At 42.0% G+C, this 26,441-nt stretch overlaps 1 protein-coding gene across 8 annotated transcripts in view; it reads right to left on the reverse strand.

Moving 5' to 3' along the window:
* The window catches only part of ST7 (suppression of tumorigenicity 7), a 247,299-nt gene that overhangs the window by 110,543 nt on the left and 110,315 nt on the right, over nucleotides 1-26,441 (reverse strand). For 7 of the 8 annotated variants that reach the window (XM_075929169.1, XM_075929170.1, XM_075929167.1 and 4 more), the window contains exons 2-5: nucleotides 17,413-17,495; nucleotides 9,561-9,720; nucleotides 1,980-2,034; nucleotides 949-1,064 (exon numbers count right to left, since the gene is read on the reverse strand). In XM_075929169.1, coding sequence (XP_075785284.1) covers nucleotides 949-1,064; nucleotides 1,980-2,034; nucleotides 9,561-9,720; nucleotides 17,413-17,495 — 414 coding nt within the window. Of the gene's footprint in view, nucleotides 1-948; nucleotides 1,065-1,979; nucleotides 2,035-9,560; nucleotides 9,721-17,412; nucleotides 17,496-17,676; nucleotides 18,435-26,441 lie in introns of those variants that run through there. The other variant, XM_014573358.3, reaches the window with a different exon arrangement.

A 26,441-nucleotide genomic window follows, 5' to 3' on the forward strand; every position in this document is an offset into this window, starting at 1 on the left:
GCTGCACTGTTGGACTAACGGGGAAGAAGAAAACATAGGCGACCCTCTTCTTCCCACAAGGGTGCAAGAAGGTGAGGCGTCCTGGGAGCCTTGACCCCCACCACCACCCTATGGCCCTTGACCAGATCTATAAATTAGGCCCATCAACCCTTCTGTCACTATGGAACGGTGGCTGGGTCAAATTAGAATGCGTCTCCTTGCACCTCCTAGGCCATTGATCCGTCTCTCTCTCTCTCTCTCTCTCTCTCTCTCTCTCTCTCTTATACAAACACACCCTTCGCCATCCTTCCAGTGTCCGTGGGCACTGGGAACCTCTGGTCTATAGGAAGGTGGCAGGATTGAATCTGGGCTTTCGGTGCTTCCTGGGGAAATGAAAATGCAGAAAAAGGATGGATTTTGGGTTCCCAGATCTGCCTGGCCCCTAATAGGGATGGTGCTCTTCAGCCTGACTCCTCTCTGGGTAAGAATCTGGGACTGGGGATAGGGTGGGGAGACGATGGGGGAGGGGCTCAGGATCTGTATGTCATTGTTTTGCATCACAAAGCACATTATCTAATGCATTCTTCAAGAAATATTTAACACAGTTTTAGAATCTCTTGCATGAAAGTAGGTTATCAACAGTTTCCATTGCTCCCTACAGCTTCCAGTTTCAATGGGTCAGTGAAACATAGGGCTGAGTTCTACTTCATTTAGATGACTGTAGCATCTGTGTAAATGAGGGTTGTGTTTGACCCAGTGCATCAATTGGCATTGCAGCAGACAGTATAATCATTTCATAATTATGTGTTTAATAATCTGATTCCACAAGTTCCAATATTTTACTCAGGGAAGTATCACTGAAATATGTCTTTGCTAATGTATCTGAGGGAATTGATCCCTGAAGACAAATTTCTGCTGACCCCAGTTGAAAACTTTCATTAAACACACAGAAAAAATACATTTTCTTACTGGCATCTGCAGGCCGTAAATGATCTGTGTCACATGTAAAGAACGTTTGATGATCCTGCGCTGAAAGATTCATATCATAGTAGGTCAAAGGTTCTCTTCCTGTCACCCACATATACCTGCAAAAGTGCCAACAAAGTCAGACACTGATTGGATAAGAAGACACACATACAGCACATCTACACTCAACGGGAATCCTACAAATGAGAGATGGACATGATCTACTGGTTCTTCCATTTCACCTCCCTACAAATGCATAATTGTTCTCTACAGTGCATTGTCTTATACTTTGAAAGAGCTATCATAGTTATACTTAGGCCAGTGTTTCTCAAAGTGGTCCACAAAACCACTTTGAGAAAGCTGCTAACTGGCACACTGATGTTTTTTTTACCAGCACCATGGCCACGAAGCCTTGCAGTTCCCATTGACTTCAGTTCATCATTTGCTGGCAAGAGGAGCCGTGGGAAGTGGCAGCCTGGCCCATGATGCTTTCCATGGCTCCCCTTGGCAGCAAATGCTGAACCGGAGCCAATGGGAGCCATGAGGCTCAACAGCCATGGCGTCATTAGATAAACAAACTGGTATGAAAAGTTAGCAGCTTTCTCAAAGTGGTTTCGTGGATCACATTGAGAAACACTGACTTAGGCTAATCAGCATCTTAAAAAATACACACTGGAAATGAATATAGACCTATTCAAAAGTTAAGACCCATGGAAGCTAACTACAACCCTCTTGATTACTCTGTTACTATCAATTTGAAAAGAACTACCACCATATTGTTAAGAAGTACTAGACATTTTAAAAATTTAGATTTTGTAGGTGTTCTAACAATATAGCAAACTGCAGAATCACTGGGCTCTTGGATATGGAGCTAAATCCCTTCCCATTCAAAAACATTTATCATGTAGAAAACACAAGTTGAAAACTTGAAGCATGAGAATGTTGTCGAAAAGGTAATTTGCTTGGTATTTAGACTGTTCTCTATGTGCTTCTTGGGGCTATGCTACTGCACAACAAACTCCTGTGACACTTACCTGTTATACTCAGCTCCTCTAAATAGGTTTAATGGATTTCGCCACACTTTGCATTCTGTCACAAGGAAACACAGAAATATACATCAATTAACCTCCTCAAAATTACAACTCAATATGGACATTCATCAGAAAACTATCACGGTATCTGCTTTTATTTCCCATGCAACCAAATAGCAAAATAATGCCATGAAGACACAGGTAAATATATCTTTCTTCCCATTCTATCCCTTTCAAACAATCATTTTCTTACAATTTAGGGTTAACAAATTATAGCATTCGAAAAAACAACCTCTAACTAAGCTCCAAATGGAAGATTAGAACAATTGTTCTGATTACTGCCAGGTTTCACATTTACCATAATGAGTGAGGGGCAGAGGGGGAGGATCATATCTTGGATTATTGTGTTGAAAAATCCTGTAATTAACTGTCCCCCCATGGATTTGTTATTTCCAAAGGGAAACTTCATTGTCTAGTCATTGTTGTAAATCACTGAGAATCTCAGCTACAATTGGCTGCTTTAATTTTCTTCAGCATTTGAAATAACCCCCCTCCCTAGATATCTGTGGCACCAGCTGCTGACCTTGCTTGACTTGTATCCACCCCAGGATTGACAAGGGATGCTAAGATTGATTGGCAGTGGAAAGTTCATGGCTCAGGCTTGGGAACACTAAAAGAGTTTCATATGTTTTGCTCCTCTTACACAAAAATAAAATAAAATTATAAGTTTCCCAGATTCATATCCAAATCCATCTCACCAGCAGGGACACATAAGAAAATCCCCAACAACAATATCATTTAGAACAGAGTTTACAAGATTAATAGCATTCAGTTCCTAAAGCTTTTCGAACACAAAATTGTCATCCTGGTTTCATTTGCACAAGTTTTACACCAGTGGAACTCTGCTGATTTCTACAGAAGCACTCCTGATTTACTCCAAAGAAAGTGAGACCAGAATCAGACCCAGTATTCACAACTAAAGATCCAGAAATGCACTGTTTGTCAGCTTATAATTTTGCTGCAAACCATTTGTTGTAATACACATCATGCAAGTGACAGCAAACCTTCTACCTTGTTTTGCCAGCATTACTGGAACATGACCTGTTATCAGTCTACTTTTCATCACAATCAAATGTCAACCAGAACATTTTCTGCTATGAAATGCTAATGCCATCATGTCAATTCACCAGGATCTCACTGCAGAAAAAGTATGATGCTAAATTGCCCTGGTATCTAACGGGCACCTCTAGATAGGCCTGATCCTGAGACATAATGAAGAGTCACCTATTCTGTCACAATGAGAAAAAGAGAGACAAGATGAAGGATATTAGAGAGACAAGCTGGATGAGGTAATATCTTTTACTGGTCCAACTTCTGTTGGCGAGAAAGACCAGATAAAAGCTGGTCCAGTTAAAGATATTTCCTCAGCCAGCTTGTCTCTCTAATATCCTGGGAGTGGTGGGGCTATAACAACATTGCATACACACTATCAGAAATAGATATAGAGCATGAGAGTCAAGCAGGGATATTTTTTCATGTCCTCCATTGCTAGGGGCCAGGGCTGCGTGGGAAGAGGCATTGGAATGGCAGGCAAAGAAAACCTACTGCAGAAATTTGCAGCAATTCCTTTGGCAGTCTGAGAAATGGAATTGCAGGTGGTCAACAGCTCCCAGGATCAGCTCCTAATGGCAAAACATATGTGTAAGGCTTAGTAATGTGGCAAACGGTAGGAGCTTAGAGGGAGCAAAAACACGGGTGGAGAAAAACGTAGTTGTGGGAGACCCCTTTTTACCTTCCTCCTGTTTTGTTACCAATGAGTTATTAGCCACAAGTTGTCTTGTTTCAGGCAGGTAAGGCATCTAGGTAAATCACTGCAATTACATCCTTGCCAGAAGAGGTTATGGAATGGAGATCAGAGACAGAAAGCCAAACAAAGGGAAGTGAGCTGTTACTTGAGTGTGTAAGAGGTGTTGGATATTTCTGGTCTCCTGACCTGGAATTAATGTAATTATTGTTGCTCTGTTTTTGTAACAGGTATTTTAAAACTCATAAAATATATGTACATTTAATGAAATATTTATGTTTTAAAACAGAGAGGTGTAACTTAGAGCAGCCTTGAAAATCGCCTTTGCACCCCCCGAGGCTGGCTTGAACTGTACGGTAACTTAGAATGGTCCAGAAGCTGCTTCATACTGGCCTTTTAAGCTACCTTTCCACCAAGCAATGTCAGGGCACACCAAGGTGTTACATGACTACATTTGCCATTACCCTTCCATCCCTCTGGTTTCTGTGCTGAGTAGAGCTCAGTCAGACCAGAAGACTAGTCTCACCTAGGCAGCAAAAGGGAATGGCTGCCAGGGAGTCCTTATGTGTTTTTTGTTTTGGATGAAGTCCCTACAAATTTAACCCCCCCGTGAAAGCTCATCATCTAATAAACCATCTTGTTAGTCTTTAAAGTGCTACATGGTCCTGTATTTTGTTTCAGCTACACCAGACTAACACGGCTACATTTCTATCACTGCTCCCTCAGGAGAGAGGTAGGTCCTCTCCAGCCCTGAGCCCATCTGAGCCACATTATCCTCAACTGTGGTTCTACCTTGCAGAAGCATCTGAGCTTGAATTTGGCCTGTGGTGATGGAAAGGAGGAGTTCTACTATATTTTAGTCCAAAACAGACTCTTCTTAGATTACATCACTTGTAAGGAAAGATTTTATTGTAATAAAATTCTCACCTCAATATTACATTCTGTTAGCAAAACACTGTAACTTGCTACAATGAAGACAACCCTATAAGAATTCATTATTCATTGTAGTCTAAATCATTACAGCAGCGAGCTAAGGTCAGAAGCCCATACTCCTGCAGCAGCAGAGGTGCTTGATCAGTTTCCAGACACCTTAAAGTATGGCTGGAGAGGGTGACTGTTTGCCATGCTTGTCTCCAGTGATTAATACAAAATATAATTTTTCAAATCATAGTAAGAATTAAGATAAAATCAGGCATCTCAGTCCCTGAAGAATAATTAAATGGTCCTGTTACTCTGATTGCAATACGGCAGTTAACATTGGCTTGATGACTGTGATGTCATTCTTTCTGCTTGATTGCTTAACTTTAAAGTTATTGGACTACATCACTGGGTGCATAAGTCAGAACACCTGGTTGGGATAGTCCAAGAGGGGGGAAAAGGTGTTTTACCTCCTTTCTAATCTGCCCCATCTGGGAGCAGCTGAGCACCAGTTTGGCGGGTTATGTAAGATGTTCCCTTTTGTTTCTATCTTTGCATCACCTCATAACAGAGGCTGAATAGAATTGCCATACTCATAGTAGTTTGATGACGGATATCTGTTACACTCCAATAAACAAATGCCGGCATAAGAAATCAGAGGGGAATCCAACATAAAACAGACATCGTGAGCCATTTATATATAGAAATGAGGAGTGAATATCTCTATTTTGATTTACAATATCCTGGAAAGCACATTGTATAACTGGATATTGACAGATCACAGTATTGTCCCAATTACTAAATAACTAGCGAGGTCTCACTGAAGAGTATTCTGTCTTTTCAGGCTCTCACTCTACAGTGAAGTTGGGAGTACTGATTTATTTCACAGGGTATCATCGCCGTGCAGTGATCCGGAAGGATTATATGATAGCATTATTAAGGAAGTCAGGATCTAATGCACAGTCACAGAATCATAGCAATATAGAGTAGAAGGGATCTTGAGAGGTCATCAAGTCCACATTCCTAAAATGAGGCAAAACCAAATAAACTAGACCATCCATGGCAGGTATTTGTCCAGCCTGTTTTTTAAAACTTCCAATGGTTTCCAAACCGTCCCTTAACTGCCTATTCCAGAACTTAACTGCCCTTACAACTAGAATATCAGACCAAAATCTCCCTTGCTGCAGATTAAGCTGAAATTTTTGTTGCTGCTGGTTAACCCTACTTTCAGTGGACATGGAGAACAACAGATTACTGTCCATCCAATACTTTCCATGCTGCCTCCCCACTGCTAGAGACTTTCACGGATGCACAGCTACAAATCACAGTGTGGACACAGTCTGCTTGTCTTTGTGGCATGCTGCTACATGTGTAGTGCCTGTACCCTACATGACACTGCCAGTGTGGACAAGGCCTAGTGTATAGGTGCTGAACAGCAAGACGAGGTCACAACAGTTACATGTGCGTAAAGGGGTCTTCGGTTTTCTTAAAAAGCAGTTACATTTCTTGAAACGTCACACGTTATCTAAATGAAAATATAAACTGGGAGAAAGAGACATGGATTTTGTTGAACCTACAGAAGCATAGACCACATTCTCATTTCTGTAAGATCTGATTCCTCAACAATCTCTAAGAAAGAGAATATATTTCCTCCTACCCTCTGGTGTCCTATCTATATACCTATGTGGCTCCTTTCACAGGAGTATCCATGCACATGGGAAGCAATAAGGCATTAATCCTCAGAACACTCCCACAAAATAGGCAAGTTCTATCATCCCCATTTTACAGATGAGAAAATGAAGCACAGAGAGATCAAGACCCTACAATAGTAGCTGTAGGTGCTGAACACATCTGGAAATCAGCCTTTAGGTGATCTGCACACAACAGAAGACTGTGATAGAGCCACAAACTGGACCCCAAATCTCTAAATTCAAATCCAGTGCCATCACCACAACACAACCCTCCTTTTCATCACCACATTTTAGGACTACAGGCAGTCCCCGACTTACGTGGATCCGACTTACGTCGGATCCCTAGATACGAACGGGGTGAGGCAACTCCCGCACATGCGCAGCAGCATTCCCGGGGCTCGCTCACCTGGGTCCTAGGATCCTCCTCCTCCTCGGGCCGGCTCCGACTGGGGTCCCGCAGAGCTGCCGGGCAGAGGAAAAGTGCCTCCCCACGCCCGCTGCCCCCCCCACCCCCCTGCCAGCAACAGGCTGCCCCCTCCCCTGAGCAACAGGCTGCCGAACAGACAAAAGCAGCCTCTCTGCCCCTCCTCCCCTCTATACATGCCGGGCTCCCGGAGCGCAGCAGCGTCCCCGGGGCTCGCTCACCTGGGTCCTAGAATCCACCTCCTCCTCCTCTTCGGCCGGCTCCAACTGGCCTCTGCCTGCAGCAGCTGGCCACAGGGACAGGGATCCCGCAGAGCTGCCAGGCAGAGGAAAAGTGCCTCCCCACGCCCGCTGCCCCCCCCCCCCCCACGCGGCCTTGCATCCTGCACGCCTCCCCCCTCCCCCGCTGCCAGCAACAGGCTGCCCCCTCCCCTGAGCAACAGGCTGCCGAACAGCAGACAAAAGCAGCCTCTCCGCCCCTCCTCCCCCTATACATGCTGGGCTCCCTGGGCAAACAAAGACTCCACCAAAACAAACAAAGTGCTGGCCTCATTGTGTTAGCAAAAAAAGGACCCTCCTCCTAGAACCCTGGGTGGTGTGTGGAAATAAAGCTATTAGCTCAAAGCATGGTGCAGAGCTGTTTGGTATTTGATGAGTTACTCCTTTAGTCCTGAGTTTGTCACAGGAACAGAAATAGATGTGAAATCTTCTGAACAGGGGAACAGACAGCAAAACAAACATTAGAGGGGAGTTAACCTTTCCCTATGCTATCCAAAACTAAAAAAAATGTTTGGCTAGAGTTTCCCCTACAATATGTACCAGTTCCGACTTACATACAAATTCAACTTAAGAACAAACCTACAGTCCCTATCTTGTACGTAACCCGGGGACTGCCTGTATTTCTTATGTGCTAATACTGTCTTCATATGAACACAGGGCACATAAACACGTGTCCACAATCAAAAAAAATCAATCAATCAAATCAATTTCATGTCTTCACCTTTCATGCAAGCATCTCAATGTGCGTCAGAAATGACCAGGATACAGAAAGATAATACAGCTCTTATTAGAGACACACAACACAATTAAGGCCAATTGTCGGAAGTAAACACTGAATTTGAGAATCTCAGTTTCTGGATCCTAAGACACCAAGGATTTTATGTACAGCACTCAGAACTCCCTTTGAATTAATGGGAGCTGTCATACTGAGCACCTCAAAAAACCAGGCACGAGGCATCCCACATGAAGCATAAAAAACCAGAGGCCTCTTTCAAAAATCTAGCTGCATATGACTTGCCTAAAAATCACACAGCAAATCAATGCCAAAGTCAGGAACAGAACCAGTCTCTAAATTATTGCAAACCACAGTGCTGCTACTTACTAAAATGAAAAGCAAATGGTGCTTATGAACTGTTCACAATAAGGTAAAAAGAATACACTGCAAAAGCAGATGGATACGCTTGAGACCTTTCTGTGATTTTCCTGATAATGGACTCATTAAACCAAGTATTTCTGAAAAAGAACAAAGAACTGCTTTGCCTTTTACAACTGTAACGTAAAAAGAATGGGTGTCACTTCTAAGAAACTTCTGAAGTTCAGGGGAAATGTCTGTCTTTTGTTTATTCTAATACAATCCAAGCAATCAGCTTTTAGAAAGACATAATTACCTCTGAGCAATTAGTCAATTTTTTATTTGAAAACAAGACAATTTTACAGTTAGTCTTATGTGGTCATGATTGAAGGTAAGATTGTGCTTTACAACCTGCCCTATCTAAGGGGGGCACATAGTTTGCACCATTTTTGCAGTACCCCTGGGAGGTACAATTTCTCTCCAGTCTGGGACTGGTCCAAACAAGCAGCAGATTGTTACCCCCATTCCAATATGTTCTCCAATCATCTATTGGATTTGAAATCCTGGTTTTATTGATTTCAGTGAGAATACAGACTTCAGTAAGGTCAACATTTCATGCTAGGTATAAAGCTCTGGCTTACACCTCCATATCTATACCTTCAGGGAGATGGAGAGAGAGAGAGAATATCTGTAGGAATGTTTTACTTCTCCTAATTTCGCTATGTTGCTAATTAGATGTGGACGTAATTTGGCTTTCAGGCATCATCTTCTTAGGCCTTGATCCTGCAAATACTTAGGTACATGTCTATCTCTATACATGTGAGTAATTCTTTACAGTATCAGGACCTTAATCACTACTAGAAACAGATATTTCTTTCGCCTTGGATAAACTCCGTACAGAAACAACAGTTCTGCTTTTCTCCTTATGAACTGACTTCAAGACATCTGAATTGTAAAAACTCATGTTTTGACTTTTGACCATACCAAGTGATCTGCAGTTCTTTTCATATTATTTTACACAAATTTTCATCCAATGTAAATTCCAAACCATACCAAACAAATAAAACCAACATGTCTTTATATACAGCTAGTTTTCACTTTGCTTTTCCTGGGAACAGGCTTATAGCATTAATAAACAGTATTTATATATGAATGATCTATGATTTAATTTCTGAATACAAAGAAGGCAGACCAATTAAAATGTAAAGTGAAGATTTAAAACCAATGTCCAGCGAATACCATGTTGTGTGAGCAAAGGGGATATTTTATCCTCTCTCTGCAGTTGAAACATAGTAAAAAGCCACCAACTGCTTAGTTAAATTGGGGGGGGGGAGGGAAGAAAGAGAGAAGAGTGATGCTGACAGTTAATTGTTTGCAGCAGACAGAAATACGCTTACCTGAAACACTCTGTCGATTTGAATCAGAGTCCCCATTGCTTGTGTTAGAGTTGTTGGGGGAGTTATTGTCCACCCCACCCAGCAGAGGGCGCAAGTGACTCACGGAGACCTGCTCAATGAATGATGTCCCATACTTGCGAAAATACCACCACTCAAATATCTAGAACAGAAGCAGACAATATCACATTACCAGTGCAAATTTTATGTCTGTTCTCCAAGGAATCTAATGTGTATGATTAATGCCCTTGCATCTATTTAGATTTTACTTTACATTTATTAGCATTTATTTATCCATTCTTAACATTTCTTATTTATCACTCAGCATTTCTCAGAAACCATAAAAGGAAAGAGATGAAAATAATGAGACTGGTTTTTCCACTATCCAATCAATATCTCCCTCCCCACTCATATTTACAGAACCACTAATGCATCCCCTGTGCTGCTGGACTGATCCCTGTATTATAATCACCAGTAGTTTTTCTTTGGGAGATCAGCCCTCCAACTAATACATTTTATTGTCAGGACAATTATATGTACACAAACATATATTTCTGATACTTCCATAATGAAAATACAAATTTTATTTGGAGGGCAGTGGTGCATGTATTGCAGGAACCATAAAATCAGCTCTGAAAATGAAGATAAATGTAAAAATTCTTTCTGATTGAACATATGATAAACACACACATTAGTAATGAGATAGTCTCAGAAGGTTTTGAGGTAATATTGGAATAAAAGCAAACTTCAGTACGGTAAAAGGCAGAAGATGACTCAAGTAAAGGGTTCTTGAAAAATTTGCAGTACTTCCTGATATTGATTAGGTTGGAAACTGTGCATGAATGGCCTTTCTCTTTCTCTGTCTGTCTCTCTCTCTTTTTTTTTTTTTGTAGTGTTTCCGTATTTCTGAGTACAGTCCTTTCCAATACCTGAAACTGCTTACGTAGCCCTGTACAAAACATCAGCCCATTATTAATCTATATTTTCCCCCGAGGAATTAGTAAGTGGATTTACTGAAAATCTGCAGGGCTAAGTTCAAAATGACGTACCAGCCAACCTGCAGGTTCTGGTCACAAAGGCTGGCACTAAATCAGTTTCTGCAGGGAGGGTCAAGCGCTACATGGTAGTTCAGATTAATTTAACACCTTCCCTCCCAAGCCACTGTCTACTCCCAGAAGACAGTCCTCTCACCTCAGACCCCACATCATTTCCTACAACTAATCCTTCAGGTCATTATGGTACTGAGTTGCTTCCTCTTCACCACAGCAGAGTCCTTCACATGTGTCAGATAAGAAATGCTTCTTCTCCCAATCCTCAAGTGTCCTCATAGGGAAATGGAGCGCCACTATTTCCATGCAGTAAGTGATGTCACTCTACTGGACTCTAAACCCCCTAAATTGAACACTAGACAATCAACCTCCGGAGGGTCAATCTTTGTCGTGTAGACATGCCCCTAGAGATGCCATAAGCAGCTCCTACACCGTCTCATCCCTAACCCCCACTGAAACCAAGGATCAGAGATGAAATGGGAGGTACCTTTCCTCCAATCCTCCTGAGGCTCTGTGGAGGCAGTCTAGGATCAGGCCTATTATTTGTAATTCTTCGCTCATCTCTTTATTACATTTGTTCATTGTCTCCTTTTCTCGTGTGCCTGTTCTGTGGTTCATGTGTGTTTGTGCCCCTCCACCTGCTAATGAAACACCTAAACCAGAACAGGGAGCTGTTTACCCGGCTTTACATTTAGTAATGCTATTAATCACTGTAGGGAAAACACAGAACCCTGAACTATGATCTTAGCAGGTGAGGTGAGGAGGAATTGATTTTCAAATAGTCTCTTCTAAAAAGACACTTTTTAAAGAAACTCCTAAATAAATCTCTGTTATTATTAAAGATACAGTAAACTTCCGATAATCCGGCACCTTTAGGACCCAGGGGGTGCCGGATTATCAGATATGCCGGACTATCAGAAGGGGGGGCTATGAGGGGTCTGGAGTGGGGTGGGAGGGGATGCCACCCCAGACCCCTCATAGCCCCCCCTTACGATAGTCAGGCTCTGCCCCAGGAGTCCCTGATTCAGCCACTGCTGGTCAGTTTCAGCAGCAGCTGAATCGGGGATGCCTGCAATAGAGCAGCTGGGGTGCTGCCGGGTTGGTCCCACAGCGCCGAGGGGCGGCACTATGGCACCAACCCAGCAGCCCTCCAGCTGCTCTTAGGGATGCCTGGGACAGAGCAGCTGGGGTACTGCCCGGTTGGTCCCCGATTCAGCCGCTGCTGAAACAGATCAGCGGCTGATTCCAGGAAGCCCGGGGCAGAGCTGCTCTGCCCCGGGCTTCCTGGAATCAGCCGCTGATCTGTTTCAGCAGCGGCTGACTTGGGGACCCCTGGGGCAGAGCAGCTGGGGTCCTGCCGGGTTGGTCCCGCAGCGCCGAGGGGCGGCGCTACAAGACCAACCCCGCAGCACCCCAGCTGCTCTGCCCCAGGCGTCCGGATTCAGCTTGCTGGTGAAACTGACGCTGCTGGTCAGTTTCAGCAGTGGCTGAATCCCGACCCCTGGGGCAAAGCAGCTGGGGTGCTGCCGGGTTGGTCTTGTAGCGCCGCCCCTCGGCGTTGCGGGACCAACCCGGCAGCACCCCAGCTGCTCTGCCCCAGGCGTCCCCAAGAGCAGCTGGGGTGCTGCCGGGTTGGTCCCGCAGCCCCGAGGGGCAGCACTACCAGACCAACCCGGCAGCACCCCAGCTGCTCTGCTCCCGGCTTCCCCGATTCAGCTGCTGGTCAGTTCCTGTCCGGCTGCCCCAGCACTTTCGGGTTCCTGATGGTGCCGGACCATCAGGAGTCCTGGAGCATTGGATGCCGGACTAATGGAGTTTTACTGTAACTTATTTTTAAAATAACTATCCAGCTTTACAAGTCACTTTTAACCCACACAAACACTGGATGTATGCATGACACCAAAAGCAGTGAGTAGTAGGGCTACTTTCAGTCCTTAAATTGTAGTGAAAAAAAGTGCTGGGGCTCAAGCAATTATCTGCTAGTGCTCAAACAATTTATTTTTACTTTCAGAAAGGGGATGGCAAGCCCAGAGGTACCAAGGCTATGACTTGCCAAGTCTAGGGGTGCAAGCCCTGGCATACATTAAGCACTGTATACATTATAAAAACACCACTCTGGCCTCAATGACTTTCAATAAGACTTAAGGCTTGTCTGCACGGGAGGGGGAGGGGGAAGACAGAATACAAGCTCTCTCCCCCCCCCCCCCCGCCGCCCAGTTCGGGTTCAGCCGTGCACTAGGTTCAGGGCCCAGCCACACGGCGGCAGCGGCGGGGAAGGGCGCAGATTTTTCCTTTGCCCCCGGGTACATAACACCCTCGCTATGCCACACTGCAGCTTGTTCCAAGCAACCCCATTTATTGGACCATAGGAACATTACTGTCAGAGATAAAAAGACTAAAATAATAAAAGGACTTTGTTTACAAAATCAACAGTCCTACTTAATATTAACATCTCTCTCAAGACTTAGGCCTAACTTAGTCCTGGTATCCCCATGAGCAGCTACAATTTGCCTCTCTTCCTTTTCAGAACTGGGGATTTTATCAGTTTCCAAGTTCTTTGTTTAAGGATTCCCTGCTTAGATTTCCTCCCCTTGCTCTACCCCCATTATCAACCAGCCTGTTGTTCAAAATGAGATGGGGATACAGCTCCAAAAGCAAGAGACATCTGTAGTGTTTAAGGGACAAAGTAACTTGGATGTTTGTCTCACCAACAGAAGTTGGTCCAATGAAAAACACTACTACCTCACCCACCTTTCTCGCTAAGGCTATTGTTACTCTACAAAGCTTGCAGCGGTGCAGCTGCATCAATGCAAATGCTCTAACTGATGGAAGAGAGCACTTTCATCCGTTTCATTATTCCAGCCCCTGTAAATATGGTAGCTATGTTGGTGGGACATAGTGCTGTCCACACAGTCGTTTAGTCCAGTGTAACTTACATCACTCAAGGGCGTGGCGTATTCATATCTCTGAGCAACAAAACATATACCCACATACAGTGTGTACATAGTCTAATAGCCCAGGATCCATAGGGCTACAACAACACTTCATACAGTCTGTATTATTTGTTAAGCATCAGCAACTGGGCTATCAACAGCCATTGTCTGTCTTCCCACAAACAGCCATCTAGGAGTGAGTTAACTCTTTGCACCCATGTAGTAGATAGTATGATAGTTAGCCAGCAGAGTTAAGCATCATATTCATGAACATTCATGAATACCTCCTGCTGGCTTCACAATCTCTTTCTAATGACTTCCTGTACCAGCGTACCAAAAGTATCAAAAGTCTGATGCTCTCCAACACTCTGCTTTAAAGGTTCAGTGAATGCAACTGCACAGATCTTAAGTGAGTCAGGACATTGTGAACTCAACAGGTATGCTCTGTGGCTTGCACTGATTCCCCATTTATTTCTAGTGCAATTCCAGGTGTTGATTGCAAGGCCATTCAGAATCTAACTCTTGCCTGCAATCATTGCATCAGTTGAATTGTGCCAGAACGCTCTTACCGTCTGTCCTTGTCACTGAGCTCCAGAGGGAGAGCGACAGAACATTCTTGGTGAAGGGTCTGAGACCCTGGCATTCATTCCCTCCCCTAGTTTATCAGAACTGAAGTTTAAACACTTTTAGGCTGTGCAAGATGCAGTTGTTCACCAAGACTCTCTCTGGGGCCATGGGTACGCTACAAATACAACCATGTCAGAGAACGTGGTTGTTGGATAACGCTCCCCAGAACGGCTTCAGGTTTGGAGAGTTTACTGGACTCTTTTTCATAAACAGGCACAGCCTCAAGGCACTTTCTCAATGGAAACCCATCTTTGGCCTGGTAACCAAAAACAGCTGAGGTCCAGTCCACACTGAATTGGAACCAAGCTGGGGGACAACTCGGTTGATCTCAAGTTCCCTGCCATGCCCGTATTTGTGGTTCTGTTAGGATCTTTATTTAGGCCTTGATTTTATCCCATGAATGGGTTGTAAGTGAAGAGACAGGGATGGTTTTAATGTGTCCCGCTGAGTTCTAAATTATGTAACATAGACCACTAACGACGAGGCTGGTTGCAACAAAAATAAAGTAGTCTTCTGCTATGCAGACCATAAAAAAGTGATGAAATCTTAGCTCTGCTGGAGTCACAGCCAAAGCACACTTGCACTTCAGAGTATCCAGAATTTCACCCAAGGAATCAGAGGAAAAAGAGAAGCAAAATGAGAGGGGGAAAAGAACCATGTTATGTGTGAGCAACCTGAGATTAGCATATAGCAACTCTGCAAAGCTCAGCACCACCAGAGTCATTGCTGTATATCGGCAATTACACAAACAAGAGTTGAATGAGGTGTCTTCTGTACTATCGACTTGCCCCTTTTATTCTAAAATTCTGCAGTAGCTGTGATTTCTCCTTCTGCTTAGTAAATACAGCCAATTCACAGTGGGGAGAAGAAAAGACCATATGGTGGAAAATTCCAAAGGACATTAGAACAATGATCATGACAAATCACAGTAACTTAGATATGATAAGAGAATACTTGTTTTAGAAAACATTTTTATTTTTAATTTTTTTTAATTTGTATTTATTTAATCATTAAAACTGCTTTTAAAGATTTTCATTTTTAATGCTAAGAATGAGTGTTCTGAAATTGCACTCACTGTGAAATATTTTATTATGATTGGTGATAGTTCATCATATTGAAGGGCCTCCTGTTAGAAATGGTATATAAGTTAGAAAAGGTAAAGTTACGGTACCAAGCTAAATGGATCAGTGGTCTCCTAGTACTACCTCATCGCAGCTTCTCACTGCTGTCTTGAGTGATCACAAGTCACTTTTACAACAGCTTTCCTCTGCTGAATTTCTACCACCCAGTTCATTAGCCACATGTTCCCCTCATCACAGTCATAGCTTCTCTATAATGTTGGCTCCTTGGTTTCCCCTTGTCTAATCAATTTACTGATCTCAGGTGTTTCTCATGCAAGCAGGGCTGTGATAAATCACCAGACAATTAAATAGTAATGGAGAGGTAGCCGTGTTAGTCTGATCTTCGTAAAACAAAAGGAAAAAATATGCCAGAGACTCTGATTCTGCTGTAACTACAGTGTCTCTTGGTGAGTCATAGATAAATAGACTTCTCTCCCACCACCTGTGACCCGTGCCTATGTTCCAGCACTACCTTAGAGACCTGCATATGTCTCTGGTTCTGTCTAATGCTTCTTTTCCTTTTTGCTGCCTCTCATTCATCACTCCCCAACATTTCACATGCCAGACATGTATTCCTCTTTCTACCAAGCACAGGTCTCTGCCAGTGAAGCCCATCATTCTTGGCCCTGCTAGCTAGTGGCAGTTAGCATTTTTATCCTCCAAGTGTATTGACTTTAACATACAAAATCTCCCTTGGAATGTATTCTTCTCAAAGGAGACGCAGTAGCTAACACCTGATTTGATCCTCTCCATTCACTTCCTAAGTGATTTCTCTAAACTCTAAAGAGCTGTGCTGTGCTTTGGGGCTTAGCTCAGGCAGTTCTGAAGAATGCCCAAGATGCAGTCATTAACTAATTGTCTTCAGTTGCTTGTAAACACTCAGACAAGGCAGCTCTTTGAACAGCTGTAGTGCACCTGTGTTTAACCTGAGCTCTGCTGGTTCACCATGAAACAGGCAGTGACAAGCTGGGGAAGAATGAGGATGAGATGGTGGAAATGCTATGTAAACATCTTGAATTCCATTTCTCCTACAGAAGGGCTCAAAATATAACATTCAGCTCAGAATCCAAACTTTCTTATGGTTAAAAGGCATTATATCAGTTCACGTAATAGTATTTTTGCATTGTTATTTTACTGCATTTTATGCCCCTACAGTTGCACAGAGCAATGTCGCATGAGGAGAGACAAAGAGATCATAATAACTGTTTCATATTATTGCTGTAATGCAGAGCATTCCTGTAAGTACTCTGCATATGGAGAGAATGTAATTGTAGTAATCACAAGCTATAAAGGTGTAAGATTTATTTATATAGAAAGAACTTGGCAATGACAACACAGAAATAAAAATATAAGACAACCCTTGTTTGTTCAAGTAACAAACTAGCTCCCAGCATCAAGGTTGAAAAACAGTGTAATAACAACTATATGGATTCAACACTTGTCATACTGTTTCTGTGAATGCGGTCAATAAGGTTGAGTTCCTGTGAACAGATGCAGTAGTCTGGAAACTTAGAACTAGGCTGGTGTTAAGGTCGAGCCCAGTACATATGCTTGCAGAACCAAGGTCAAAAGTTTTAAAAGAGAATGTATATTTTGAAATATATATAAATGTAATACTTAAATATAATTTTCATATAAATATAAATCTATATAAACTTCTGATATTTTAAAATGTTTCCATTTTAATAATTGCCACTTGGAAACCAGACAATGAAATTGGGTTCCTTACCACTTTTTAATGAGATACTTCTACCGTGGCCATCATCAATCTTAATCGTCTAAAAAGAACAAATCAAAAGCCTTTGAATCTCTCTCTCCTTTCTAAAGGATGCTTTTATTTTTGAAATAGTTGTTTATAGCAACCCTTGACATGAAAACTCTTTTTTGAGATATTAGAGGATTGCTCATTTGTGCTGGACTGCTGGCAGTTATTCTTGCCTTAAAAAGAAAGGACACGGAAGCTTTTATTTTAGAAAAAAATACTATGAATTCCATGAACTGCACAAACATAAATAAGGAATGAAAGACAGATCCAAATATTGCCCCTACAAATCATAACACAGTGTCCATCATACTGTAGATAACAAATAATGTGTTAAATGAAAAGAATGTATATAGTACTTACCAAAATAAGACCTGAGATTAATGAAGACGTGCCTGTCAGGGCAACATAGAACTTGGGGGTTAATGTGTTCAAAAACATACTCACTGAAAGAAAGAAAGAAAGAAAGAAAGAAAGAAAAAAAAAAGGAAATCATGAGTACAGCAGCAGAACCAGTTCTCCCTTTTGGCTTTCCAACCACCCCCATTTCCACCCCCACTTTGAATAAATTACTTGCTCAACTTAAAAATAAAATCATATAAAGCATATCTCTATTTGTGTGCTCACCTGATGAGGTGCAACCCAGTGTTCTACCCACAGGATTTCATTTTCACAACAGTCAGTCTCAAGGAGTTATAAATCATTCACATAGTCACTTGGCCTTTTCCATTCCCCACTGCACAACCGCATCACTGCATTTTAAAGCTCTTGAAAAGCTATACAGAATGGTTAAGGTAGACAATACGGTATCTTGGCCCAACCTACCACAAGGAATCATGAATAAATCTGAACCTGGGTTCAATTCACTGCTCCACTTCAAACTTATGACCTTGGAGAAGCCATCTGTGGATATTTTTTAAAGGTATTTACGCACAGTTAGGTGCATAAGCATAAGAGTGGCTAACTCCCATTTTTTTTTCCCAAATTCCACTAGACAACCTATCTGCATGTTTAGGCACCCAAATACCTTTGCAAATCTGTCCCCAGTCTTGCTGTCCCTCAGTACTCCAACAGTAAAATGGAAATGAGACTACTTTCCTCCTTCACAAGGATGCCAGGAGGGAAAAGTATGCTAACAATGGTGAGGTGCTCAAATACTGCAGTGATAGCAGCCAGATTAGTAAAAACTAGTGTTTTCTTTTGCTAATCAGTCTAATTCGTTCTGCAGTCTCCCCTGAAGCCTGGCAGAGAACTAGTACAACCTCCCAGAACTGACCATATTGGTCAGGAAGGAGGAACACCAAGGCATCCGTGGCTGATTGGCCTTCTATGGATCCAACCAACAGCACTGGCTAACAGTAGGATCATCATCATCTCCCCTCAGTCACTTATGGAGAATTCCTATAGAATTTGAGAGGAAAATAACAAGCTTTTTATAGTTTTAGGGCCATCCTACAGAATTATAGCTCTGCTTTAGAGTCACTGAGGATGGTTACTAATAAACCAACCCACCTCTCCAGTAATGAAATCATTCTCTATACAGGGCTCAGTAGTAGTTTATATATAATCCTGTTGGTTTGAGTCTTATCAATTTCTGTCACTTGGAGAGGCAAATCTCTCCAATCCTGGGGTGTTAAAGGGCTCAATAGAGCACTGCTTCTCCCTGCACCACCCCAAGTGATCCAGCCCAGGACAAGGTCAAACTTGATGAGGGATCAGCTATGCCCCGTACTGTATACTTAGTAACTTTTTTTTCTAAACAGACCTAGCAGACTAACAGTATCTAACTAACTACAAAATAGCCATCTAAAATCCTGACTGAAGGCATGAGAATGCTGCCTACAGCTTCACTCAGTCCTTTTCTGTATCTTTAAGAATGATACTAATTGAATCAAAACAAACAAACTGAAATATGGAGAGGAGATAATGAAGGTCTGATAATAATTCTCAATGGCACAGGGCTAATTTTCAATATTCAGAAAGAAAGAGAACTATCTTCCAGAAAATAATCACATAGAACTTCAAATTCTGTCTGCCAGGCAGCAGCTTTGTTTTGCTTTTGCATGCATCTTTTCTCATATTGTTCCCAAAGAAACTATAAATTGCTAAAAAGTGTGGATGTGTGATTTTTCATTCCACTTAATTTATATTAGCATCAAACTGGCAGAATGGAGTCAATTAGTTTTGTGTTAGTCTTATCCCTCAAATGAACTGGAAGCAGTAACGAGTCAAAACTTAGGGTAAATTCACATACTTTCATTGATTTCATTGTCTCAAATTGAGCTATCTTTATTTACACAAATTGAGGAACAGATCCAATGTTCAGAATTTTCTTCGTACCTTATTTCCGTTCAAATACAAACCGACTATGAAACATTAATGCCTGCTAAGTCCAGCCCCAAGCTATGCTGAGAAGGAAGAGGAACAAAAAGACTGTAATAGCTTTTGCCCTATTCAAACCACCCACACATCTTTTTGAAGAAAATGTTACTTATTCTGGAATGCAAATGTAAGCTTGAAACATAATCATACTGTAACCCTGATGGTGTCACTGATAAAATTATAGTTTGCCAACTAAATCTCTGCTCTGCTTAAGCTAATATATTCATGCACAAAAACATCTTCTGGGATATTGCTGTACTTGTGTCCTGGGCATACCTTTGCTGCAATGCCAATGGTGACTTCCGTGGTTGAGTTGCAGCAGACTTTATTGACATGCTACCCCTTCTGCTCCCGTGTGCAGGAGTAATGGCACATGGAATGTTAAAGTTTTTCATATTAATCACAAACACTGCCCAAGTGAGTTTTGCTTTCCAGTGCTTTTAATGACAGACTGAGTGATTGACGAAAATAGTGAAGTCACGGTGCCTTTGAGCTTTAGAAATCATGGCATCTGTGTGGAATATTGACATAATGCATCTCACTTAACGCAGCATTTTGTGTTGAGGTGTGAGAAAGGCACAGTTTCAAAATGAGAAATTTCAGGCTTGAAAGCAGTCACTTGGGTCTTATCTTTATTGTTCACACAATGAACTTTATACAGTATCAGGGAAAATCTGTCCAGAAGAAAGAGGACTTGTTCACATTACTGTCCACTGAACCTTTTGATTGCCTCTCCCTAACAGGGGAATCACCATAACTGGGATGCTTTGGGAAGTGGGCTCCGTAGAGATATGCTTGCAGAACACTATGATTTAGAGACAATCCCTTATAAGGGATAGTATTATGAGCATGGGAATTTGGAGATGAGTCTTGGAGGTGAGGGTTGGGAACACTGCATTACTATGTGCAGCCAGTCACCAGAGATACTCTCCAATAGTTTTATTGAAGTTTTATTCCTTTCCCATTCTCTGTTGTGCTATCTAATGAACCCCAAGATGGTTACACATTCCTTGACAGACTCCCTCTTTCAAGGGAACAGACTATTGTTGATATAGTACTTGTCAAGAGGTTGGGAGAAGGGATATTGGATCCACATACAGAGCAAGCAGCATGGGGTACAGAGGAAGGAGGTGCATTTCATCTGCTCTAAGCCCTGCAAAGTTTGCTCAAACTTTGTGCAGGTGGAGACTGAATTTCACCTTTAAAGAATACTTCCAATTCCTTCAAAGGGCACTTGGAAAATTCATCACTGCTTCATAACCAGTCTATACAGATCCATATATTTATGCCAATGCCCCTGGCTTCTCTTCCTTTACATGTTTTCTCTCTCTCTCTTTGGGTACGTCTACACAGCAGGGCTAAAGTCGGAATAAGCTACACAACTTCAGCTATATCAATTTCGTAGTTTAAGTCGAAATAGCTTATTTCAGCTTTTGGTGCGGTCTACACAGCAAGAAGTTGAAGGAAAAACATACTCTTCCTTTGACTTTCTTTACTCCTTGTAAAATGAGGGTTACAGGAGTTGGAGTAAGAAGTCCTCCAGCTCGGCATTATTTCAACATTCTGTCAAAATAACTGCTTGTAGTGTAGATGCAGACGATGTTATTCCGAAATAACACTGTGTACACATAGCCTTACTGATGAATGCCACTGTTAACTTTTACTACTTCTTGACAAAACAGCACCCTTCTCTAAGACCATTATTGTTACAATAATTGCTACAAGACTACAGATGTTCAGAATAGGTGGGCCATATTCTTAGTTGATGCAAACTGGCATAGCGCTGTTGATATATATATATATATTGGAACAATGCTCATTTACAGTAGCTGATTATCTGGCCTATGTCTATTGGGTAACACTGCTTTTTACTTCAATTAAAAGGGCAATACAACTATTAACTCCTGCCAATTATTCTGTCACAAGGTATTAATCACTCCCGCTCTCTTCCCTGAGGCTTCATTATGAAATGAAATTGCTTTCCAGTATGGAACCTATATCTCCATACACATCAGACTAACTACAAGGAAAAACATGTGGTTAGATCGTGTTCCCCTTCAAGTCGATGAGAGTTTTGCCTGAGCTTTAGTGGAACTTGGATCTAACTTTTTTATATAGGGTTGCCAACTCTCCTAGATTGGATGTCATTGCTGCAAATGGCATCTGGTCCGTCCGGTTAGTAGGTTGGCAGACCTATAGTCAGTGCCAACTGCCTGATTTGCCAAAAGAATGTGCTTTAATTATTTTGTTAAATCCCAATTGCTTCCAAAAGCTTTTGTAGATGGCTGAAATAGTGTGTTTGTGAAAATAATGGAATATATTTTAGTTATTCTATTATTCAAATCATTTGGGAGGAAGGATCTAACACAGACTGCTAGATACCTAAATGACCCATTTTAAAATTAATTGCAACTCAGGCTAATTAGCAGCTTTCCTCATAAATTCACTGACAATTTATTTTGTTTTGTTTGTGGAGGACACTTATATTTTGCACACATATCAAAGAGACAGAATCCCCGCTTTTTGTCAAAAGCTCAACTCAGTCTTAACACAGCTTGTTGGCCCCTCCATAATTACAGACTCTAAATCTAAGGGCTATAACTTATTTTAAGTTATTACAGAAATGTCACACTAACATACAAGGTGCATGGAACAATGGCCAATGAAGGACTAAGTGAAAGATCAAACAACCACCTCAGACAAACCACTGTGCAGAATTCCTGCCTCAAAGTGATTAGAACCACAGGTTCTTGAATTTTAAATGATTCATTTAGTGTCTACACCTTCAAACTGTGCGCATCCTAAACCGTCTTTAGAAGAGCCATAACTCAGTTGGGACAAGTGTGTTCATGTCAGATTGGGCCACCCATGCTTGAGTATCATGGTCCTCCCCCTCCCCCCTTCCAATTATAAACGTAGGAGGAAAATTTGAGATCAAACATGTTGGTGTTGCACCAAGAAAAGCCCTGGTCCCATAATAGGGGTTTTTCCTGTGAATCTTTTTTATTTCTGCAAATATTCTAAAGGAATTACCAAAACGACAACCAAAAAACCCCTAAAAGTTGAACAGAACTATTGTATGGGCTTCAAATGTAACCAAGTTCTTGCAAATTCTAAACAGCTTCCTTCTCTAAGGCTTCTTGGTGTAAATTAAGGACGAAACCTTGAAAATATCAGTGCCTTTGGAATGGTCGTGTGTTTGCTTCCACCAAAACCTATCAGCATCAGACTGGGCAGTGCACAGGAAAATTAGGGTGCACACTCACTTTGTTTAACCACCTACCATAATGCTAAAGCAAGAGGCCTGAATCAGAGTCAGATTCAGACATCTGAGGCCAGATCCAATGATCATAGAAATTAATGGAAAAGACTGCTATTGGCCTCAGTGGTTGGGGAACAGGCCCCTGGTGAGAAAAATGTGGCATCAAATTGCCTTTAGCTTCACCAGAACAATAATATCTGGCAACCTGCACAGAGCTTTACATTCCCAAAGCACTGGTCTGGACTAATACTGACTAATTGAATAAGAAAACATCCTGGTTTGAAACAGACAACTCTTACTGTGCCACTGACATTTTTTTTCCTCTTTTGGGAGAGATGATGAGTATTCTCCGGTGCCAAATAAACATAAGGCCAATGTAGGATATCAAAACTCAAGTAGATATATGGTGTTTGGCAATAAAATTTCTATATTTTCATATTTTTAAACATTTTTAAAATAGTTTAATATTTTTCAATACTTTAAGGAGTCTTTATTTACAGTAATTGGTATTCAAAGGAATCTTGAGTTCCATGGTTTATGGATTTTGGAGTATATAGATATGGAGAGAGAGAGATCAGTTTGTGCTGCATGAAAGCTGCTCTTGGGATGCAGATCTTCTGTACCATGGGCACCATGGAGCAAAAAAGCATGGACATTGCCACTGGTCTTCACAATACAATGGTGACCTAGGTTCACTGCCTATTTACTGCTAATTGTGAAGTGAATGAAAGACTGAACCGTCTGATCATTCAGATTGACTAAGGTACTGGCATTTCCTACAAACCAATTGAAACTTCGCTCTCCCCTAAAAAGCACACATGCCCCATGTTTGTGTTTTCTCATCTTCATGTACTTTAGTGCTATGCTGCATGGGGAACTGCTCTTGTATGGTTGCTACTGGGGATTTCCTTTCTTCACTACAAGACTCCTCAGGCTGAAACTGCTTGCATGCATGAGCAGAATATGTATTATAGAAGGACACCTTAACTGTTGGGTCAAGTTGTGGTCTCCCACCACTTTTTAATAATCATGTCCACATCAGCTTGAGAAAAGTAGGTTAAGTTCTGATATTACACTGTTTTCAGATGAGAAGCCTTGATGCAGTGTGCTGATACAGGCAGTGTGGTTTGTGAACATTATCATTTATCCTCATTCTCTGTTCCCGTTTAGATATGCATCATGCTCCTTCCTCTTGTAAGAGAAAGCACCATAGTATGTACAGCATGAGAAAGCCCGACTCTCTGGAGGGAAAACTACAGCACACAGCACCAGCCAGATAAATTTACAGCAGGCTAAACACTCCCTCCCAAAGCAATCCTACTTAAGCTAAAGGCTGGAATGCTCTCTGTTTATTTCATTGCAAAATGGGCTAATTAGATCAAACGATACCAAGTACTTCAGCAAGTTTTGGAAAAATGTAGGTAGGCTATGTGGTGGTAGTTAAATTTAATGTGCTTATAACTTTAACTGTACCTTCAACATAGGTTTATGAGATTTAGCCTTCTAAAGCTGTACTAAAATGAAAGCAAATTACAAAAGCTCATTATATGCTGTCACTTAAGACAATTAATGGCTTTTGTTTTAAGTACCTGATCAGCACAATTTAACCTGCAGATAGGTTTTGCTCTCTTCTAACATGCTAAGTGTGGGAAGTCATCACTGTATTGATTTCATTTGATTTTTGCATTTGCAGCTGGAAGGATCACTATGTTTGTAATTTGTTCAAAAAACTCCCCCCAGTAAAGGTTTGTTACAAGGATTAGCTTCAGTGCCTAAAATAATTAGGGTTAGGTAAGTAGGTGAGCCTCACTGCTGGAGGAAAACTCAGACATTGACCAACTGCTGGCATTTGTGAAACATCAGCATCAAAAGTCCCACATACTCCTGCGCTACAGAAAGACCTTTGAACGTTAGGGTCCAGTGGTGCTCTTCTTCTATAATCATGTACATATGCCTAGTCCTTTCCCTTCCCATTAGAGAGATAAAAAGACACAGGTCCTCTCTCCTACCTCAGTTGCTTGTTGGCCTTTTATCCAAGGACCACGTGACCAAGAAGCAAACACATGATCCCTGACCTCAAGCCAATCACCTGGGAAACAACTAATTAGTCACTGCTGGGTAAATTTAACTCCCAAAAAAGACAATCCCATTCCTGTGACAAGTAGGATGACAGGCAAGTTGCAGGGTACTAATGTTGCAAAATCTTAGTGAAATGGAAGAGAGGCCTGAGATTTCTCCTGTCCTGTATTTCTCCCACCCCAAGCCAACCATCTGGCTGAGAACTAGAGCTGATATCTGCCAAGCTACCATAGAAACCTCCTGTGACGGCGCGTTGGGGTTTTCCCATCTCCTGCACCCCCGTAATGGCACAGAGACTCCACCAGCCAGTAGAATAGAGGGAGTTTATTGTTTCTCCAGGATACAGCACAGCACAGATGTAATCTGGTTACAGGATGCCTCAGACCCCCTTGAGATGGGGGAGCCTGAGCCCCTAAATCCCAGCCCGTTGCCTAGGCTGCTTCCTCCATGAAACCAGCCAGAAAACCTCACTAGCTCACTTCCAGCCCTGCCCCCAGCCAGGGCTCCACTCCCCTTCTTCCGATTGTTCCACTCCCTGGGAGACAACTCATCAGACAGGTTCTTAGCCCCTTTGCATAATGACTCATCCCCTGCCCAGCTGGGCCGTGCTGCAGCCAGCAGCCAGTGGAGGTCACTCACCACTTAAGCCTAGCAACCAGCAAGGTACCCACACTACGTCACACCTCCCAATCATCAAAAGCTTTTCATACACTCTGAAACCTCCCACTAACTTAAGTTGTACTATGAAGGTCAAACTTAGTGCTAAACCTTTCTTGGAAATTCCTAGTAATGTCAGAAATACAGTAGTAGATTTCCACATACTGTAACAACCTTTCCATTTGGTACAAATTACTACTGTATATGAGTGTTTCAACAAATTATCTTAATGTCCGGATGTTAATTTTAGGAATAATGAATTATATTTGGTAAGAACATAATTTTCCTACTTTTGATGCAGGAGCAACAACTACTGAAATTATTGAAAAAATATAACAGTTCTTACCTGTACCTAGTGAACCTATTAGTAACAACTCAGAATAGTGATGTGATTATTTCTCTTAATTTCCTTCATGAAGCTCATTACATTGGAATTCAATGTTTTTTCTCTGTCCAATGCACCTCTAGAATGGCATCAAGAAATGTCTAGCATGTCAGTGATAGGAACATTGCTCTTCAATAGTCTTACTATAAAAATAAACTTAACACTTCCCCCTCCTGAAACCCATTTTCTTTCACTCATCTTTCTTATAAAAAACATGTGATGTACGCAGGAAGCACAGATATATTTTCAGTAACAGGATGACAGCTACTATGCATCTTGGATGAGTCTCCATGAACTCTATCCTTCTCATGTTCACTAGCATCTCCCAACTGCTTAGTACTGAGGGGGATAGTGTCTTAGAAATCCCTAAAACAGAGAGGTTAGACACAGGAAGACTCTTGAGATCAGAATATAGATTCCAGCTGGGGATGCTGCAAACATATTGTTCTCAGCCAGTGCAAGGGGCCATCTAATGGAGCCAGGAGCAGATAATCATCTGAATGTGAGCTCCCAGCGGAACACTGAGGCCAACAAATGCTAATGTGTGCCTAAATGAGATTAGTAGTCCCTCATTAAGGGGACAGGCAGCCCTGACTGGACTGCAGGTTGGACCTCTCTGGTCTGGCG

The sequence above is a fragment of the Pelodiscus sinensis genome, chromosome 1 (genome assembly GCF_049634645.1).
Source record: "Pelodiscus sinensis isolate JC-2024 chromosome 1, ASM4963464v1, whole genome shotgun sequence".
NCBI lineage: Eukaryota > Metazoa > Chordata > Testudines > Trionychidae > Pelodiscus > Pelodiscus sinensis.